This window comes from Bufo gargarizans, chromosome 7 (genome assembly GCF_014858855.1).
Source record: "Bufo gargarizans isolate SCDJY-AF-19 chromosome 7, ASM1485885v1, whole genome shotgun sequence".
Classification (NCBI taxonomy): domain Eukaryota; kingdom Metazoa; phylum Chordata; class Amphibia; order Anura; family Bufonidae; genus Bufo; species Bufo gargarizans.
In genome coordinates, this window is record NC_058086.1 from 44,169,636 (window position 1) to 44,186,279 (window position 16,644).

The 16,644-nt window shown below is 45.3% G+C and overlaps 1 protein-coding gene across 2 annotated transcripts in view; it reads right to left on the minus strand.

Moving 5' to 3' along the window:
- PDE4B (phosphodiesterase 4B) overlaps window positions 1-16,644 on the minus strand; it is a 272,125-nt gene that overhangs the window by 234,565 nt on the left and 20,916 nt on the right. Inside the window, exon 1 of one of the 2 annotated variants that reach the window (XM_044301446.1) lies at window positions 451-1,089. The exons of the other annotated variant lie outside the window; for it this stretch is intronic. Coding sequence (XP_044157381.1) covers window positions 451-689 — 239 coding nt within the window. The 5' untranslated portion in view covers window positions 690-1,089. Of the gene's footprint in view, window positions 1-450; window positions 1,090-16,644 lie in introns of those variants that run through there. 2 annotated transcript variants of the gene reach the window in all.

The window sequence follows — 16,644 nt, forward strand, 5'->3', positions numbered from 1 at the left end:
ACAAAAACCCAAATGCTCAATGACCCCCACAGATCCTGTGCAAATAGTCGAACATCTAATGAAGCATATAAATCAGGGGAATTGAACCGGGTGCAACGGAATTCATTATTTTACCACCCAAGCAGCTCAATTACAGCTCACAAAAATTAAAAAGAAGCTGGAAAGGTCAATTTCATGGAAACAAGGTATTATTCTGCATAGATGTAGCAGAGTTGAAATTGTCTTTTGACTCTTGGCAGCTGCATTATTTGTGCATCGTGATGACCCTCTGTACAGATGATGCAGCGGGCTTTCTCGCAGTCCTACATAAAACCACGAGTAAGATATGGCAGCGAACTGAGCCAAATGACGGCCACGGCTCTGCTACATCTGTATCGGCCCATAAGTCCTAAAAAGTGTTTAGAAAAGGTGAGGAAATGCCATATGGCAACAATATAAACCTCTTCTTACCATGTATGCGCCACCGTGAATCGTCGCCGCTGGCGGATGCTCTTATTGACCAGCAACTTTCTGAAAAAGCATGGAGAGTTCCTAGGGGAACTGCGCGGGGAGATTTTGGGGGATGTGGTTGTCCTTTTCACAGAATGTCTGGGAGGTTCAAGCTCCAAGTGCATGTGTTCCTTGAAAGTCCTGATGTAGACGTCAGAATCCGGAGTGGAGAGCTCGTTGGAAGAATCCTTGGATGTCATGTCTTAAACGTTAGCTCAGATACCTTGCCCTAGAAACATAATATCACTAAGACACCGGAGAGGGCAAGGTGGAGGTGATGACGGGATGGAATGAATGGGCGCCCGTAGACGTGACCACCTATTGCTGGATCAAGACTCCAAAGGACTCGGGTACCAGAGCTTGGAAGAAGAACTGAATGAGCAAGGATTCCCGTCTTCTTACTTGAATGTGGTTGTCTGCAAGCTACACGCCGCCGGCTCTTGGATTCATTCAGCTGAACGCAGCCGCTCATGCAGAATTGATAGAATTCCCTCGCCCATCCTTGTTTACCAAGACATTGTCCTCAGGAGAAATGGCAACAGTAATATACCTCTAGAATTGTACAAGAGGAAAAGAACACAAACCTCAACAACGTCCTTCAGAGCCATACGCTTGGCTGGCCAGATTCCTTGGATAGAAAATGCTCTTCATTCAGAATTCCTTGCTGAGATGCTGAACCAAACAACACTGGCTCCACCTAACGCCTGCTTATTGGAGGGCCATCCTCTGACAGCTTGCCTCCTGCTCGCTGGGCTTCTGCTGGGAACCTCTGCATTAGGTGAATTATATCACTGCTGTTATTTTATACAAGGAAAGCAAATAATAACAGGTGATAGCTGTCAGTGAATAGGAGGGTTGCTGCAGCTAACCCATGCAATATTAGGCAGAAAAGGGCTGCACGTTCTTAAAATGTCTGCTGCAAAAAAGGTGGAAAGTTGAGGGAATGAGCTCAGTAACTGCGCCACCCCTGTCCACAGGTTGTATGCAAAATTACAGATTAACCTTGTTCACGTCAATTGAGTTAAGCTGCAATACCAGGCACAACCTTTGAACTGGTGTGGCGCTGTTTCAGTTCCACAAAAGTATAGAAACTGTCCCAAAATTGTGGACCACGGAAGTTAATGGGTCGGCAAAAAGACTGTAGACGCAACATGGATCAGAAATGCATTTTGGGGATCGGCGGTCTGCAAAATGCACATCGTCATGTGCATGAGGTCTAATATACAGTAGGACACCTTGATAAACTCATCAGAAACAGCTCAGACCCAGACAGAGCATGGTTGGGGCAACACATCAGCAATGACTGTCAGTAGGGTTGCAGTGCAGACGTGTTGCGACAGCCACAAAAAATCCAGACCTGACGAATTTCGTGTCACACATGACTTTTACTCCATTGACTTTAATGTAAGTTGCATGCAACATGCAGCTCGCCTGCAGATTTTCTGTGGCCAACCCACACCTCACTGTGTAGCCTCAGCCTTAGGGCTCATGCACACGGCCATTACTCGGCCGTTCCGTGCGTTGGGGACCACAATTTGCGGTCCGCAATGCACTGGCAACATCCATGCGGATTCTGCAGATGGATCCAGATCCATTTAACTTGAATGGGTCCATGATCCATCCACACCACAGAAAAATAAATAGAACATGTTCTATTTTTTGGGGGTGCGGAGGCACAGAGAGAAACCCCACCGTGGGGTTCCGTGCCTCCGTTCTGCACCGCACCTTCTGGATTGCGGGCCCATTCAAGTGAATGGGTCCGCATCAGTGATGCGGTGAGCACATGGTCGGTGCCCGCATATTGCGGCCAGCAATATGGGCACGGCCGGGCAACAGCCGTGTGCATGAGCCCTTAGGCCTCATGCACACGAACGTATTTTCTTTCCGTGTCCGTTCCATTTTTTTGCGGACCGTATGCGGAACCATTCATTTCAATGGGTCCGCAAAAAAATGGAAGATACTCTATGTGCATTTCATTCCGTATGTCTGTATTTCTGTTCCGCAAAAAAATAGAACATGTCCTATTATTGTCCGCATTATGGACAAGGATAGTACTGTTCTATTAGGGGCCAGCTGTTCCGGTCCCTAAAATACAGAATGCACATGGACGTCATCCGTATTTTTTGCGGATCCGTTTTTTGTGGACCACAAAATAGATAAGGTAGTGTGCAGGAGGCCTTCTGCACACGATTTTAGGCGTCCCATTGCCGTATTGCAGACCGCTTTTACGGATCCGCAATACACGGGCACCGTTCTGTGTGCATTCCGCATCACGGATGCAGACCCTTTCACTTCAATGGGTCCGTAAATCCGGAGATGCGGAACGGAAGCACGGAATGGAATAGTATGGAAGCACTACGGAGGGCTTCCGTGGGGTTTCATCCCGTACTTCTGTTCCACAAAAAGATAGAGCATGTCCCATCTTTTGCGGATCCGCTGCGGCTGCCCCACGGACGGTGTTCGTGCATTGCACCTGCACATTCTGTGTGCATGAGGCCTTAGAGTGTGACCACACTGGTCGTGTAGTGGTTGCACCGCGTGGCCATATATGAGCCACAGTGGCATCGCTACATGGACTTTAGGGCTCGTTCACAAGACCGTGCCGTTTTTTGCGGTCCGCAAATTACGGATCCGCAAAACACGGATGGCGCCCGTGTGCCTTCCGCAGTTTGAGGAACGGAACAGGAGGCCTATTATAGAAATGCCTATTCTTCTCCGCAAAACGGACAAGAATAGGACAGGACTTATAATTTTTGCGGGGCCACGGAACGGAGCAACGTATGTGGACAGCACACAGAGTTCTGTCCGCATCTTTTGCGGACCCATTGACATGAATGGTTTCGTATACGGACCGTATGCGGAATGCAGAAAATGGCCCGTATACGGAACGCAAAATACGTTTGTGTGAATGAGCCCTTAGGCTGGGAACTGCATGGCACATTAGGTCACTGCAACCAAAGTTCATTATTACCCAAGTTTTACAAACTCATGTTAAGCAATGGCTGGACTAAAGGGGGGCAGAGCCCTTTGAGGGGAGGCCCACATGATGGGGGGTTTGGTTTAGGGAGCCCCGGAAGGTATAGGATTGGTGGGGAGGGGAAGAAGTGGGTTGGTTAGGGGACCGTGGGGGAGCGGATTGGATAGTTTAAGCAAGGGGGGAGGGAGAAGGAGGTAGCCATTTTGGTAAAAGAGAGAAGCTTATGGGGAAGGAAGTGTATAAGGGGAGGCGGGATGTATTGGTGGTTATTGGTTAAGGTTAATAATGGGATGTGTAAATAGGCGAACGGCATATAACCAATACCCCCATCATGATGTTTGTTCATCATTGATGCCCTGATTATTTAAAATAAATAATGTCATAACAGGATTCTTCAGCGCCAGCTAACCTGCTTGTTGACTGTTTCCATGTAGAATTATTGTTATCTGCAAAAATCCATTAGATTGTTATTCTGCTCCATAATGAATAGTTTATTTCCTATAAATGCAGTGTACTTTACCTTGCATTGTTATATGCTATACATTACCCCATACACCATAGTCTCACATTTCATTCAACTTAATAGAAAATCAGTCACGTTCGTTCTACTGTAAAGGACACGTCTTCTCAAAGGTCAGGAGACTACACAGCAAGACCTCCACCCCAAGGTCTTCAGAACATACATTAAACCACAAAGTGCACTAAAACCTTCAGCAGAGCTATAATACAACCTTCTCGCACTGTGGCCGATAAGATATATAGACTCTAATATGCATTCATTTGCCCACAGAGCTTAATCTTCGGCTCAAGGTCTGTGCACATGTACATTAGGGCCATAACCCAAAGTTTATTAGACTACTCAGCAAAGCTCTCATACATGTCCATTACAGGAAGCCCCCTCCAAATCCAGGAACCCTATGTGAATACAGCAAGTTCTTTAATTATCTCTAGTTTTCTGATACAGAAGTCCAAATCCCCTGCACAGACACACATTATAGAATTCTGACTGCCTGCAGCCACCACTAGGGGGAGTTCAGGTGCTCACTGCACGTCACATCACTGTAATCCCCTAAGCTCCCTCTAGGGGTGGCTGCAGGCAGTCAGAATTCTATCATTTATTTCTAAGCAGGGGATTTGGATCTCTGTATCAGCAAAAACTAATACAAAGATATATTACTAAATGATTCATCACAGAATTTAAAAATGTGGACATTCCTTTTAAAGAGGACCTTGAGGATTTAGTAAATACTGGGTAGTTCCCATAATATAACAATTTAGGATCATGTTTTTAAAACATCTGCATTCTGATGTTTCTCTGTTATTCCACCTAGAAATGTATGATCAAATTAACTTTGAAAAGGTTAAAAAAAAGTGTCTTCGTACAGTCTGGCACCATGCATATTAATTGGATGATGCCAGAGCCTACGGACGCTCGCCCCCCCCCCCCCCCCCCCGGTCTCCCAACTGGGAACACCGAGCTGTCAATTTATTCATAAATTTCTAAGAGGAATAACCGAGGAACAGTACAATGTAGAGAATTGTTATTTCATGGGGAATACAAGTAGGCACTAAAACAGACATGTCTGGAGAGGCGACCAGCGTGGTGAACGGAGTCAGCTCTAGGTACATAAGGACAAAACTGCATAATACTAGACACTGTGCGCTCATATAGTAAGCAATGGTTTCCAGTGGGTTCATTTGCTAACAATAATTGTATTTTCCTGAATCCTAACGAGAAGTCACATCCCATAAAGTGACCCAGAAATCGCCCAACTTCAAAGAATTTAATTGGCTTTGTAGAATCTTTCCTGTTACCGTATTATTAATGGTAGACAAGGTATTGACCAAATACACAGAGCAGAGGTCATGGAGAATCTTACAGTTATCCCCTATCCAGCAGCTGGGGGCCCCACAGATCATGAATCCAGGGGTCTTGTGTCCCCTCATATGAATGGAGCAGTAGCAGTGGCGGATCCAGGGGGGGGGGGGGCAACGGGGCAATTGCCTTCCCCCCCTTCCCCGAGCTGGCGGCGGGCGGCGGCGGCAGCGGGTCACAGGGAGATGAGCGCTTCAGGACAGCGATACAGATGCCTGCCTGTGCTGCGGCAGGGAAGGGAGAGGCGTGTCCCTTTCCCTTCCTCTGATAGGCTGCCGGCCTAGTGCCTGCAGCCTATCAGAGGCCGGCGCGATGACGTCATCGCGCCGCCTGAGCCATACAGCGTGGGACACACGCCAGAAGAGGCCTGCATCGCATCGCTGACATGGAGGTAAGTATGTGTGTTGTTTTTTTTTCCCCATTATATACAATACTTTTACTGGCACCTGGGGGCTCTTATTACTGGCAAAGGGGGGCTCTTATTACTGGCAAAGGGGGGCTCTTATTACTGGCAAAGGGGGGCTCTTATTACTGGGGGCTGTTATTACTGGGGGCTCTTATTACTGGCTCAGAGGGGCTGTTATTACTGGCACAGAGGGGCTCTTATTACTGGGGGCTGTTATTACTGGCACAGAGGGGCTCTTATTACTGGGGCTGTTATTACTGGCACAGAGGGGCTCTTATTACTGGGGGCTGTTATTACTGGGGGCTCTTATTACTGGCTCAGAGGGGCTGTTATTACTGGCACAGAGGGGCTCTTATTACTGGGGGCTGTTATTACTGGCACAGAGGGGCTCTTATTACTGGGGCTGTTATTACTGGCACAGAGGGGCTCTTATTACTGGGGGCTGTTATTACTGGCACAGAGGGGCTCTTATTACTGGGGGCTGTTATTACTGGCACAGAGGGGCTCTTATTACTGGGGCCTGTTATTACTGGCACAGAGGGGCTCTTATTACTGGGGGCTGTTATTACTGGCACAGGGGGGGGGGGCTGTTATTACTGGGGGCTGCTATTACTGGCACAGGGGGGCTATTACTGGCACATGATTGGGGGCACTATAGGGGCATCTACTGAGGCCACAAAGAAGGGGTATATTATATGGGCTCTCTGTACAGTACAATTTTATACTGGGACACATTATGGTGGGTACTATGGGGAAGGGGGGAGAGGAGTACTATGGGGTCATCTACGGGGGGCACTAAGAAGGGGTATTTTATACTTGCAAATTATGGGGGACACTGAGGGCATCTACTGGAGCATTTTATACTGGTACATTATGGGGGGCACTAGGAGGAAGGAGGGTGTGGAGCACTATGGGGTCATTTACTAGGGGCACTATATAGGGGTATTTTATACTAGCACATTATGGGAGCACTATGAGGACATTAGCTCAACTGGGGGCATTACAAGGGGGTATTTTTTGCACTGTCACATTATAAGGAGAATTATTTCTACTGGGGGGGGGGGGGCATTATGGTGGGCTTTATTACTCCCCCATGGTATGACCCCCTAGTAGCAGCACCGGCCTCTCCCTGCTCTGCTATCCCTCTGCCCTTTCTCCAAATCCTTATTATGAAATCTCTCTCATTAGGATAAAACACAACATCAGCTCCGCCGAGCCTCCGGCCAAGTGTTGTAGTGGCGTCCGAGATCCCCAAGGGCCAAGTAACTGTAAGTTTTCATGTGAAATATGTTTGTTATACACATATAGGATACACTGTGTAGTCTGTTCTATAAGCACCATTGTTTTGTGGCGGCTGACAGAAAATAATCTGAAAGTGCCCCTCCCGAGACCAGGCTCTGGATCCGCCGCTGAGCAGTAGTCTAGCATGATCACTGAGGCTGCACTCAAGTCTGAGCCGTACTCGGCCACCTCCAGCACTCCCACAGAAATTAATGGTGCTGCAGTGAAGTGAGGACAGTCAACCACCGCTCCATTTATACAGGGGACACAATGTCGTGATTGGTGGAGGTCGCAGTGGTAGGACCCCCACTGATCTAACAGCTAGAGCTCATGCACACGACCGTTGTTGTTCTGCGGTCTGCAAAACAAGAAAACCAGCTGTGTGCATTCTGCATTTTGCGGAACAGAACAGCTGGCCCCTAAAAGAACAGTCCTATCATTTTCTTTAATGCGGATAATAATAGGACATGTTCTATTCTTATGCCGAACAGCCATGGGGATATACGGACAAGGAATACACACAGAGTCATTTCCGTTTTTTTGAGGGCCCCTTGAATGGTTTTGTATACAGGCCGCAAAAAAAAAAAAACGGACCAGACAAAAAATACGATCATGTGCACGAGCCCTTATTCCTTATCCAGTAGATGGACATAAATTGTTACTGGAATACCCCTTCAAAGCTTTCGTGACTCAGAAGCGGCAACTGAAACAGCTAGCACGAAGGCACAAAGCTGCAGCTGTGAGAATCACGTGTCCACATGCTGCAGGCAGTGTTGTGAGTGTTTTACGTATTTGTGGGAATTTTAGTAAACATTAACATGATCCGGCTGACCCCCCCTGAGATGGATAGAGGGAAGCTCCCATGGAAAGTCGGAAAGGCCGCATTTTTCCATTGTATTTCCAGATATAAATAATTCTCTTTGTACTGCTACACAGGCCATGGGTGCATAGCCCTGCATTTCTGATAATCCGCCACCTCGCCAGTCCTGAGCGTTACGGATTATCAGAATCTGGATGTTGGCTGTTAAAGGTACACACACTGCAAGATCTCTCCAGTCAGAATCATCACGTGCTGCACATGCATGTTCTTGTAAGAAAACTGATTACATGCCATGGCCAGGCTTGCTGTCAGTGAATGGAAGCATTCTTTTTTTTTTGTATCCAGACGGCTAACCTGTTCAAGTGGTAATGTCCATCTGACACAGGTACACACAGCTCTGATAACAAACTGTGCAGCTATGTGAGCCTTTCAGCCTCTGAATCTAATCAGTGCTTCCAGTCACTGACAGCAAGCAGTGGTACTGGAAATGGTGACCAATTCAGCACAACATACATTAGAAAGTTACTGTATGAGGATTAAGTTTTTTTGCATACGACCACAGAATCGCCTTTAAGGTGCTGCTATACATGTCATGGTGTTTTTCTACTCCCCCCACACACACCAAAAAAGCTTTGCTTTACACCTGAGCTTTTTTATGGTGTTTTTTGCATGCCTTGTGAGTTTATACAAGAAAGTAAGGGCCCCTCTGTGATGTCACTTCCTCTGTACAGCAGTATAAAAAAAGATGCATTGGTAAAAAATAAATAAAAAAAAACACCATGCCAAAACGGCAGGAAAAAACACATTACAGTGGCACTTGCATTTTTTTGAAGCAGGGCAAAAAAAAAAAGGAAATAAAATGGATATCCATGGAAATAAAACACCAAGCAATGAGGGGCAAAAATGCCAGACCCAGTGCATGCTGGGATTTAAAGGCCATTTAGCCAAAAAAGTATATACAAAAACAGCACTACAAAAAATGCCCGTTTGTCCTGCATTTAATAATTCACACAAACATCAGTGTAATATGTGTACATGTTTTTAACTACAGAAATGCTGCCAAAAAAAGAACACCATTAAAAAAATATGCAAAAAAATCCCCAAAAAAGCCCCAAAAGTGCCACAAGTAATATTCACCTTACCCCTACGCTCCTGTGCCAACGCTTTCTGGGTCCCCCCATAATCTCTACTTCCTGTTGCCTCTCAACATAGGCAATCACTGAGATCAGGAACCAGGGATCAGCGGGGGACCCGGGAAGGGTTGGAATGGGAGCGGCAGGGCCTTAGGCCTCATGCACACGACCGATCCGTTCCGCAAAATGGGGTTCCGTTGTTACGTGATCATTTTCCGTTTTTGTTTCCGTGTGTCTTCCTTTATTTTTGGAGGATCACCAGACATGAAGGAAAGTGATAGGAAAAAAACGCGGACGCGGATGACAATCTTGTGTGCCTCCGCGTTTTTTAGCGGTCCCATTGACTTGAATGGGGCCGCAAACCGTTTTCCGCGAAAATAATAGGACAGGTTATATTTTTTTGACGGACTGGAACCACGGATCACGGACGCGGATGGCATTAGCAGAGTTTTCAACGGACCCATTGAAATACAATGGGTCCGCAGAAAATCACAAAAAAACGGCGCAACGGACACGGAATAAAACAACGGTCGTGAGCATGAGGCCTTACTTTGATTTTTAAAGCCATCCTAACCTTATTTTTTCCTTTTTTTCCAGGCTGGGCCACCCCTTTAAATAGTTTGGGCTAAGCTCTAAGTATATGTTAAAGAGAAGAGGTTCCTGTGCCAAAACTGGGTTCAGATATCATCAGACGAAAGCCAATCCCAAAGCCTAAGATGACTCATGAAAGCCAATAATCACCTATATAGAAATCCACGATGATTCACTATTGGCTCAGCAGAATATTAATAATACAAGTAGATGATTTAGGAAAAAAACTTTTTAATAATAAGCAATATTAGGAACAGAAAAATGAAGGAAATCGACATTTTATCCCCGTACATGGGTCTCTTCGACGTCCCTCTGCTTTGCCAAAATATTAAAAGTTATATTAATACTACCTATCAATATAGGAAAAAAAGATGTCTTACAAGGCCAGGGGTTGTAATAAAGCAGCTAATTGAAGCCTTGTGTGTGTGGAGGTTGTAGCTCTGAAATGAAATTGGGGCCCCCCTATTATCACTTGGCAAACTCTACAATATGGTTTCAGTCACAAAGGCTCCATCTTTATGGTTTGCTCTAACAGTTAAGCAGCCGCCACTCTGAATCTGCCCAAAAAAAATAAAAAAAGCTGCATTACTAAAATCACTTTGCTCGTCCCAGCAGACAGACATTGAGCATGGGGTTCCACCAATAAACATCAACCACGTATGAATGATTGATGCTCTACAAGAGTAATGTCAGCTTGGAAAAATACAAACCAGATGACCAGGAAGAGGACCATAAAAAGTTTATCCCCGCAGGAATGTAAAATCGTCCATATTGAACAACTCACAGGCTCTTTCTACAAATAAGCTGATTAGATACTGGACGGCTGGACATTATGACCTACAGTAGGTTGAGTACCAAGAACCTGCCCCAAGCTGCCTCCCAAAAACATCATTATCTGCACTATAATGGAGCTCTTGCTCCTGAGAGGCCGATGCATCAAGCATTACATGGAAGCCCCTGGTGACTGATGGACCACAGTGTCTCTGGCTTCTCTCTCACCTGCAAATCAGCTGTTTGAGGAAGCATTTTCCCCATATCCTGTTTTATACTGAGCCCCTATTCTCAGCAGGTAGGGGCAAGAGAGGGGCAGCTAAAGGGCCATAGGCTAAAGCAGGGGTAGGAAACCTCTGGCCCGCAGGCCACAAGGATCAATTCATGCGGCCCGCTGCCAGAACATATAGTGAAAATGCTAATGACCGCTTAAATTATGGAAACGGTTATTATCATGCGTGAGGCAAAGGAGGTGAGAACAGCACTGCACTGGCCGTCCTCACCTTCCCTGGTCTTCTTCCGGCCCCACTCTGTATCCTGACACATACAGTGCGCACTATGACCTGATGCTGTGTGCTGTCAGGTCACAGTACAGCGCGGCAGGGAAGAAGACCAGGGAGGGTAAGTGGAGCTGGAAAGGCAAGTTTATTTATTTATTTAATCGTCTGATCTGAGGTCGGAGCTCTGCTGGCCATGGAGGCCAACGCTTGGAGCCTCAGGAGCCAGGAGGAAAGTTCCCTGGCCTAATCTAGAGACAGACCATACAATGAGAAGTGTAGCATACAAGAAGAAGCAAAGTCATACAGCCAGCCTGTCAGGATAGCAGAGCCAGATAGAAAAATATAGCAGAGTTGAGTTTGCCTGCCAGTTTAATGCTAATGCCTGCTGGGACCAAGACAAAGCTTGAAGATTGTTTCTGATGAACGTTTATTCAAGTAAAGCTGCTGTTCAACCACATATAAGGTCTGGACTCAATCTTGCTTTCAAATCCCTCAATTATTCCCCCTATTTATTGCTTCAGAGCCAAAGCCTGGGATCCAGCGGTATCCAGGTAGGAGCACCTGTGACACACAGAGAGATATTTTAGGCCGCACTATACCACTCGGCATTTCCTACACCTGGGACGCGTTATATAGAGGGCCCTAGGGGAAGGTGCCCATTGCACATTCATGCACGAGTGATAAAGCCTTTGGTTGGCTGAGCAGTCATTTGACGTCATCGCTTTTTCTCCAACCAGTACAGGACTTGCAGCGCTGGAACGGAGGGGCCTCTAGCAGGTTTGCTTTTTGTTTTATAAGCCACTCTGCTCCCCTGAAGGTTTCAAAAATGCCCAGATAACCCTTTTAAGATGGCCATACATATTAGTCGAATGTCAGCCAATGTAGGTGTCCCTACTACCTACTCTCCCCCGCTGACAGATGACAGGCATGGATTTAGACATGCCCAACCCTTGTGTCCTCACAGTAGGCGATTTGCTGCCAAAGATATCTGCTATAAAATAAAGTAATCATCAAACCTGGGCTGAAAGAGCGAGATGTGAACATAGTCCTTCCCTTATCAAGCCCCAAGCAGCTTGTGCTGACCACAATGTCTGACTCGGGAGCTGCATATACAACCCTCAGCATTGCTGACCTTTACTAGACTGCAAGCATCTGCTTCCTATTCCCTGACATCCCTGAAAATTTTGCTTATCTCCCAGCTGACATTTTTCCATGGCATGATGGTTACCTCCCATAGCTGAACCAGTACGGGCTATTTGAAGATCTCTTCATATCTACTGCTTTTTTGGAGGAGACCCAAATATCAGTCGAGCGCTTACGTCAATGCACGGTGCGGCTTAAATGCAACAAACGATATCGGATTAAATGCTTCCAAAATTAATTGCAACGCTTTGTTTTGTCGCCGAGTCTTAAATGTATCTGCCCCCTAATGACGGGAAGAGGCAGCTAGCTTGTCAGCTGAGCCTTGAGGCATAAAATGCCTTATTTTGCAAATGTAGAGGCTGGCAACATGTTCAGGTCGCAAAATTGTGCTTTATTCCTTTAGAAAATGAAGAGTTTAACTGAAAAATGGAAAAACAGCAGCAGATTTGCTTTATATATTAGATCCTAGCTGTCAAGTCATATACCAGTCCATATCTATACAGAGAGAGAAGATCAAGTGCTATTAGTCTGGATTTATTCTGACAAGAGAATGCACTTCTTCTGCGGAAACAAAGATGTGTCTAGACGTTTTGCTGACTGGAAATACAATCCCCACCCTCCATCCGACCCCCCATAATTCTAATCATGTAAAGCAGCAGATACACTTAGATTACATCATAATTATAATATATATGTTATAATATATAACATTTATATTACAGCATAATTATACTATAATAACAATAATTATTAAATTGCCTCCTGTTCAGTGCACGACACCTGGGTATTACGAATTAATATGGATGGCTTATCCTTAGGATAGGTCATTAATTTCCGATCAGCGTGGCGGTCATAGAACCCCCATGATTAGCTCATTGAAAGGGCAGCAGCTTTCCCCTTCATTGTTTACAAGGCACAGCGCTATGTCTCCTAGTGGTCATGCCTGGTATTACAGCTCCATACTCCTTAGTCCCATTGCAGTCCCATGGGACTGAGCTGCAATACCAAGAACAGCCACTACAAAATGTATAGCGCTGTGCCTGGCAGGCAATGACCTGTGGCCTCTTGAACAAGCAGGACATGGGGGTGCCTGGAGTCAGACCCTCCATGGATTGGACATAGATGACCTATATTAATGATTGTCCTGTAAAATCCATGATCATTGTAATATTTGTGTCCAAATGCCTCGCCATTTTCAAGATCTAAGCTGTCAGTGACACTATATAGATCTAGTACTTCTCTATAGATCTGATAATTCTCACAGCTGAAAGTTTGTTACAAGGGTATCTCTCTCCCGATTGTTCACTACAAGGTGTTAGTGCACGGTTGTGTTCACACTGGCATTCTGGTTCATGGTTCAATGTTTATAGGATCCATGACACAGTTTATGACAATGACAATCGGACTACTAGCCGTCACCACTAGGTGGAGATCACTGCATACAGATTTATACAGCTCCCATTGAACTCGGTAGTGTGTAAAGAGCTCCACCTAGTGGTGGCTGCAGGTAGTCAGAATTACTGCATGAAGATGCATTACTGAATGACGAGGATTTGGAGCTCTGTAAGAGAAAATGGGAGCTCCAACCCCTGTAAAGATGTATTATCCTAACCGGTTTCTCTTAACAAAAAAGAACAAAAAAAAAAAAAACACCACTCACCTGTCCGTCATTGTGCACTGCTCCATACTGGGCCTCTTCTGATCCCCGAAGGACCTGGGAACATCCGTGGCCACATCGTCTTGAACGATATGTTACAGCAGTAGCAGAACCATGGACATGTGAGTGGTGTTTTTTTTTGTTAAGGGGCCTAGGTTAGGACCATAGAGGTTTTTGATTCCATGGCTGGACAACCCATTTAATCAGCACAGAATTTCAGTCCTAAAAATAAAATAATAATGTAAGCGGAAGCTAATACTGTACAGTAAAACATCTCATGTTGCTATAGCACATTTGATCCTATTTTGGGGGTGGGGCCCATTCTGAGTTTTGCTATGGGGCCCTAAAATTTCTGTGTGTAGGCCTCTGGTTAAAGCTACAGTACAGGTAAACAATGAGGAAAACGATCATAGGACATCACCATCTGATTGGCAAGGGCCCAACAACTTGCACAGCCACCGATCAGCTGTTCGGGAGCAGCTCTGGTGCCAGAACTACACATTGTGTAGTGGACAGAAGGACAGAACTGGTTACCACAGCGCTGCTACCATTGAAGTGAATGGTAACCAACTCTGTCCACTACACAATGCACAGAACTGTGTAGTTCCGATGCCAGAACTTTCCCTTAACAGTTAATCGACCAGGTGTGGGGTGTCGGACCCTTATCAATCAGATATTGATAGCCTAGGCTGAATATAGGGGATAACTGTTAGACCAGTGGGTGTCCAAACACTGGGACCCACACTGATCACAATAACAGGGCTCCTGTGTCCCACCTTTGAATGGAGCAGTTTTTGAGCATATGCACTGCCGCTGCATTCAACTCTATGGGAATATGTACACCTTTTGTTTGCAATTTTTATTATTGCATTATGCTAGAAATCATTTTATTTTTTAAATATGGAGCCCTTTTTTCTACACACAGCTGAGATGCACTAGAAGCAGCCTCTGCATTTTCTCTCTTTTCTGTCAGTTGGGGAGCAGACAGACTCCTTATCTCCCCCCCCCCCCCCCCATATATTATAAACAAACACTCATTATAGCTCAGTTCTTCTCTTACTTAGTAGTTTAGAGTTAAGGTTTATTAGATGACTGGCACAAAGTGAAAGTACCAGTTTGTCAGAAAAACAGTTAAACCTTTGTGACAGAACGGCTCAATATTTTTAATAAGTGCCAATGGTCTCATAGAGAATGAATGAAGCAGCAGTGCACATGAACAACTGCCGTGCCGCTGGATTCTAACGGGAAACATGGGATCCTCGATTTCATAATCAGCATCCCTTGTATAGGGGGTAAGTTTTACTACCCGGAATACCCCATTAACCTGCAATCTCTAATATGTCTTCCCGATTGAGACTGTAACCACCAAGCTCAATGCCTTTGACTGTAACCATTAAGCTTTGTGCCCCAGAAAGGTTAAAGTTCTGTCCCTTTGAACTGTCCTGTGTGCGCCTCCATTACTCCACCATCCTGGAGTGGGGTACCGTGCCAGGGTCAAGGGTCACACACTAAAAACTGACCCTCTGACACATTTCTTCTTCGTTGTCTTGAACAGATTAAACAACCTACGTTATATCCCTATACGCAGTTCATAATTTTTTCCGGTATACAGGCGCCGAGGCTTTGACTGTGACTTATGGGACCGTACTGACAGCAGTGAGACAGCGGCCGACGTTGTACAAAACACTTTGCATCATCCTGAATATTCCACACTTGGTTCAATTATTCCCCATTAAATCTGTTTCCGTCTTCATGCTCCCATGACACGCGCCCAGCATTCTTCTTTGACCTTCGCACAAGCTTCTTGGTTAAATCTCAGATGGCTCCTCAAACGTATCGCCCAGCAGTGAGGGAGCGGCGAAGACGAGTGCAAGACGTCAGTGCAGCTTATTATGTAGTTACCAGGCATGAAGTCTCCTGACTTATAATCTAGCCCAACAGTCTGTGGCACAGGGGCACGTATGATAGTTTTCCTCATTGTTTACCTGTACTGTAGCTTTAACCAGAGGCCTACACACAGAAATTTTAGGGCCCCATAGCAAAACTCAGAATGGGCCCCACCCCCCAAAATAGGATCAAATGTGCTATAGCAACATGAGATGTATTACTATAGGTTTTACTGTACAGTATTAGCTTCCGCTTACATTATTATTTCATTTTTAGGACTGAAATTCTGTGCTGATTAAAGGGGTTGTCCAGCCATGGAATCAAAAACCTCTATGGTCCTAACCTAGGCCCCTTAATAAAAAAAAAACACCACTCACATGTCCATGGTTCTGCTACTGCTGTAACATATCGTTCAAGACGATGTGGCCACGGGTGTTCCCAGGTCCTTCGGGGATCAGAAGAGGCCCAGTATGGAGCAGTGCACGATGACGGACAGGTGAGTGGTGTTTTTTTTTTGTTATTTTTTGTTAAGAGAAACCGGTTAGGATAATACATCTTTACAGGGGTTGGAGCTCCCCTTTTCTCTTACAGAGCTCCAAATCCTCTTCATTCAGTAATGCATCTTCATGCAGTAATTCCACAGGACACCATAATTTTTGTCATTCAGTCCAATGTATAAACTGTATGCAGTAAGATTATTAGCTCCCCTTAGTGGTCACTGCCAGCAGCCAGAAATTTATCATGTAATAAAAAATTAAAAAATAAAAACAGAGCCCAGACTGCTGTGAAGATGCATAAATTAAATGAACTGGCATAATTTTTATAAAAATAAATCAATAAATAAATGGATGAAATTCACATTAACAAAAGAATAGGAATCAAGAGAAGTGCCACGATCTAGATCCAAAACTCAAAAACAAACCAACAAGTAAGGCTCAAACTGAGATCAGTGCCAATTTGGTGCCCGGAAAGGCTGTCGGTCTGTCTGTTTCCACAGTACATTTTGTTTAATTCATATTATAAAACTGCTTCTTGGATAAACTCCACCAATTGTTCGCAAAGGCCTCTGTCTCCATTATACATAATATCGTTAATTACGGGTAAAGATGGTAA